The sequence below is a fragment of the Protobothrops mucrosquamatus genome, unplaced genomic scaffold (assembly GCF_001527695.2).
Source record: "Protobothrops mucrosquamatus isolate PMUCROS unplaced genomic scaffold, P.Mucros_1.0 scaffold2613, whole genome shotgun sequence".
NCBI lineage: Eukaryota > Metazoa > Chordata > Lepidosauria > Squamata > Viperidae > Protobothrops > Protobothrops mucrosquamatus.
Window position 1 is genome coordinate 134651 of NW_015388667.1, and position 5366 is coordinate 140016.

The window sequence follows — 5366 nt, forward strand, 5'->3', positions numbered from 1 at the left end:
AGCATTTGGTGCTACTTGGGGTTTAATAAGAGATTGCTGCATTTGGTCATGTTGTGGTGTCAACCTGAGCTTTTGAAGAAGATCTACACTGGGAAGTGATGTGTTTGAAGCATCTCCTGTATTTGGCAAAGTCATTGATGTTAGGAATTGGTTTTGACCAGAACTTACATTTTGTGTACTGTGGTTCATATCGCACAATGGCTGATTCACAAGTGAAGGTATTTGCTTGGTAGTCTGCTGCATGACTTGCGTTACATTATTATTTGCATTGATATTCTGCAGCACTGGACCACAAGGTGCTTCTGTTGCCAAAGTCGAATTAAGGATAGGACTTAAATGTACATTATAGTTTGGAACTTTATTTACTTCAGGTTGTAAAACTGAAGGTGATGAAGTTAGTACATATGGTACACATTCCTGTGGTAATAAAGTCACAGAGTTATTTTTGAGGCTTGAAGCGTCTAGCTTCCCCAGAGGCTGATGGATTACTGTTGATTGTTCAAATGAAAAGGGTAAAAGCAAATTGTGTTCTCTGCATGAGGTATCAGTTTTCTCTATCCTCTCTGGATTGGAAATGGGAGCTGTGGAGTTTTCCTTTGGTAATGAAGTTCCAAACAATTCTTCCACTGTTAGATGTTTAGGGATGGACTGACATGACTAGGAAAAAAGGTTTAGAAGCTTAGTTTAATATAGAATGCACACGCTCACTTCCTTGCATAAAAATGAATGCCAAAGTTCTACTTTTTAAAACAGATTGCTACAAAGCCATCTATAGCAAAAGTATTATTGTATTCAAGAGAAGCACATTTTCCCAATATCAACAATAATCATCAATTCTTGTCTGTCATTCAATCTATCTCACCCTAAATATATGTGCAACCCATTTAAGGGAAACAATCGTAAAAATGCATACTAATAGGGAAACCTATTTTTAAAAAACTCATAGCTACAAAAAGAATGCAATATACAAATATACAGGCAGTCCTTGACATATGTCCACTTGTTCAGTGACTGAAGTTACAACCACTGCAGCATGCCCAGTCACATGAACACCATTCAGACTATTTACAAACACAGAAATGCTTCAACTCATCCCCACCTGTCTATCTCTACACACACACACACACACCCCTGATCCATGCCCTTTTGGCTTTCCTGCCATGATGGAAGCAGTACTTGGGCTGAGACAAAAGGAGTCTCAGCCAGGTACTATCACCCCAGGCCTCAACTTCAGCCCCAATGCCATCACTGCCACCAATGAAAAATGCTGCGTCAAGCCCTATACCAGCAGTTCTCAACCTATGGGTTGCGACCCCATTTGGGGTCGATCGACCATTTCACGGGGGTCGCCAAGCAAGGCTGTCCGCCTTTTTTTTCCCTTTTCCGGCGGGTGCCTTACCTCCTTTGGGCTGGGCCAGCTGGCGGTCGGCTTGCTCTGTCTCTGCCGCTTGCCAGCTACGCCTCGGCCGGCGCAGGGGGCAGAACCACGCATGCGCGGTGCTCCCGGGCAGGGAAAGTCCTCGACTTACGACCGGTTGGGTAGTCCTCGACTTACGACCGGTTTAGTCCTCGTCTTACGGCCGGTTTAGTCCTCGACTTACGACCGGTTGGGGTCGCGGCATTAAAAAGGTTGAGAACCACTGCCCTATACTGAAACCAGCCACCATCACTGCAGAAAGCCCCAGTTCCCCCCAATGCCAGCGCTCCACAGGACCTGCCACGCGTGGATGACCTTCTCCATTTTCCTCCTATTGCTGCCAAAGCATACACAGTTTGACCCGTCGCTTGCGTAGCCCAGTTCCTAGTGGGCTGCGGCCCGATGGTTGGGGACCCGATATAGGCAATATACACATTTAGAATGAGGACAAAGTAACAAAGTAGTCCTCGAGTTATGATCACTATTGAGCCCAACATTTATGTTGCTAAGCGAAATGTTTATTAAGTGAATTTTGCTCCATTTTACAAACTTTCTACAGTTGTACTACAGTTGTTAAGTGAATCTGGCTTTGCCATTGACTTTGCCTGTAAGAAGGTTTACAAAAGGATCATATGACCATACGAAATTGCAACCGCCATAAATATGAGTCAGTTGCCAAGTGTCTGAATTTTGATCACATGAACACGGGGATGCTGCAACGGTTGTTAAGTGTGAAAGATGATTGTGAGTCATTTTTTTCAGTGCTGTTGTAACTTTGAACAGTCACTAAATGAACTGCTGTTATTCGAGGACTACCTGTGCTTCCATTTAAAATAGCATTTTATAAGGATAAAAAGGCAGATCTCAGAGGATCTGATTTTAACATACATGATCTTGGACTTGTAACATCAGTGTTTCATATTCAGATACTTCTGTACTTTCAGTCTTTGTGAGATTTCCACTTTCTTGGGTCCCTGAAATTAAGTCACTCTTCTGATTCTAAAAGAATAAAAAGGAAAGAAACATTATTTTTAAATTCCAGTTTGGACTGAATGAGATAATTATGATTTATGGGAATACATTCAACAGATTTCAGCAAGCTTTCTTCCTTGGACTGTGATCATGTGACCATGGGGAAAGTGGAACGGTCATTTAGGTGCGAGAACCATTTGTAATTCTTGTTTTAGCACTATTGTAATTTCAAATGGTTGCTAAACAAATGATCATAAGTCGAGGACTATCTGTATACAGATACCATTTCAAGAGTCATCCATTTTTCCCTTATCTTTTTTTTTTAAATAACTATCTTGCCTGATGGCTAATGGTCCTGCCATTGTGAATTCTGGATGTTATTTAGCCAATTGTTAGCTGTTGTTAAGAGGTCTACAACTCTTTGACAGAATTCACACATCACATGGTTTGTTTTAACCAAGGTGCGATGAATAAATGTGCTATCTGGCTCCACACAACACGCTCATACAAAATACAAATTAACTATGTTGTTATATTATGATGAGGTGTCAAACAAATCGCTTTGCTTCCCAAGTGTTTAATGAAACCTTTTATGCAATTTTTCAAAAACTAAAACTAATAAAAAATTAATTCCATCTGCAGAACTACTCTACACTTAGGAAAGAAGAAAACTGTTTCCAAAAAAAACATGCCGACTGCAAAACCATTATAAAATTATCCCAGCATGTGCCCAATGTGTTTTCACACATAAGGCAAAGGTATTAATAATATTAAAATAAATAAATGATTTAGTTTTATGCCTCAAATGATCTGCAAAGTTAACACATTTATTTCAGAAGAACTGAACTGACAAAATTTGCAATCATAGAGAGAAACGTCATTTTTTTTACATCACTCTATGAAGATAGCCCAAATATAAAAAGTGAATAACAAATGTAAGGAAGTAAAGCCAATTACAGTGGTTAAGTTTAACAGCAAATGGGTCTGTACTGTATCATTTCCATTTTTATAAACTACTCGTTTAACACATAGAGCACACCATTAAATGTGGATTGTGGACTGGATATTTCTTCTTGAGGGGTTTTTGTCCTGGCAGGTTGCCACGCATTTTTAGAACTGAGGTAATTGTAGTTCTGTGCTACGTGTGCAGTGTTAGAAAAGGCTTAGAGAAATGTAGATGTAAATGTAGAAAGTTTTTTTTATTACCGCGATGAGTGAGATATTACAAAAGGATTTAAATCAATTGCTGAATATGCATTTCACCATAAACAATATAATATAGAGATCTGTAAACACTGGAGAAGAGCCTAATTCTGGGAAAGATTGAGGGCAATAGAATAAGGGGACGACAGAGAATAAGGTGGCTGGATGGAGTCATGAAGCAGTAGGCGAGAGCTTAAATGGACTCCAGAAGATGGCAGAGGACAGGAAGGCCTGGAGGAACATTGTCCATGGGGTCGCGATGGGTTGGACACGACTTCACAACTAACAACAAAACAAAACTTCCACAGATAGCATGAAATATTAATAGGAATTAGTAGGGACCAGGAACTTGCAATTGAGATCAGGACTGCCATTTGCTAGGGATGTGGTCAAAAAACATGACATCACAGGACACTGCTTAGTGATAACCCAGGCAGTTCCACTTGACATCATAACCCAAGATGCATGGCTCATTAAGTGGGAAGCTGAGGAAGTTCCAGGTAAGGAGTAAAGCCCTGGGAGGATGGGCACAGGCCACACCCAAGCCAGGGAAGGAGGTGCTCAGTGCAGTGTTAGCTCAGAAAGGCATGGGGTGCATGTGTGCAATTAGCAGGGAGGCTGTTGAAAAAGGTCATGGGAGTGTGTGTGTGCATGTATGCAATCGTAGGGGGGCCTTGGGAAGAAGGCACAGGGTGTATACAGTGAGGGAAAAAATTATTTGATCCCCTGCTGATTTTGTACATTTTTGCCCACTGACAAAGAAATGATTGGTCTATAATTTTAATGGTAGGTTTATTTTAACAGGGAGAGACAGAACAACAACAAAAAAAATCCAGAAAAACGCACTTCAAAAAAGTTATAAATTGATTTGCATTTTAATGAGTGAAATAAGTATTTGACCCCTTCGCAAAACATGACATAGTACTTGGTGGCAAGTACTTGTTGGCAATCACCGAGGTCAGACGTTTCTTGTAGTTGGCCACCAGGTTTACACACATCTCAGGAGGGATTTTGTCCCACCCCTCTTTGCAGATCCTCTCCAAGTCATTAAGGTTTCGAGGCTGATGTTCGGTGGCTCGAACCTTCAGCTCCCTCCACAGATTTTCTATAGGATTAAGGCCTGGAAACTGGCTAGGCCTTCTTTTTAAACAAAACAAAACATAACACATATACACACACAGTATATACTCCTCCCTTTTTTTTAAACAGCGATTTTATAATGGTAATCTTCTATTATTTACATTTCCCCCCCTTATTCTTCTTTAGAATATTTGTCCTTGTTGCCCCGTTGTTTCTTATTTGCATTTTTCTTCCTTCATCCACATTTATTCTCCTCTATTATTTCTCGTCTCCAACCAGTCATACCACTTGTTCCATATTAGATAGTACTCTGTGTCTTCCTTTTCTTTTATCTCTTTTGTTAATTTGTCCATCTCAGCACAGTCCAGGATTTTTCTTATCACTTCTTCCTCTGGTGGTATATTCTCATTTTTCCAGAACTGTGCGTATGCTATTCTTGCTGCCGTTGTTATATGTAGAATTTAAGTACCGTATTTCTTTACTATATTTTCTGTTTAAAGGGGCGTTGTCTTACCTGAACGCCTTTTCTCAGCACGGAGATGGAGGATCCACCCATGGGTAGTAGACTGTATTCCTGCCCAATCAGATTAAGTCAGCCAAAGTTGCCACGCCCGTCCTGGACCCTAGATTCCAGTCTTGACGCGAGCGAAGCCATTGACTGACATAGGACGTACTGGCTCAGAAACTAAACTAT

The 5366-nt window shown here is 40.7% G+C and overlaps 1 protein-coding gene across 1 annotated transcript in view; it reads right to left on the reverse strand.

Moving 5' to 3' along the window:
- The window catches only part of LOC107296043 (mRNA-decapping enzyme 1A-like), a 20079-nt gene that overhangs the window by 11014 nt on the left and 3699 nt on the right, over positions 1 to 5366 (reverse strand). The window contains exons 3-4 of the mRNA XM_015825383.1: positions 2306 to 2416; positions 65 to 657 (exon numbers count right to left, since the gene is read on the reverse strand). Of these exons, the coding sequence (XP_015680869.1) occupies positions 65 to 657; positions 2306 to 2416 (704 nt within the window). The remainder of the gene's footprint in view (positions 1 to 64; positions 658 to 2305; positions 2417 to 5366) is intronic.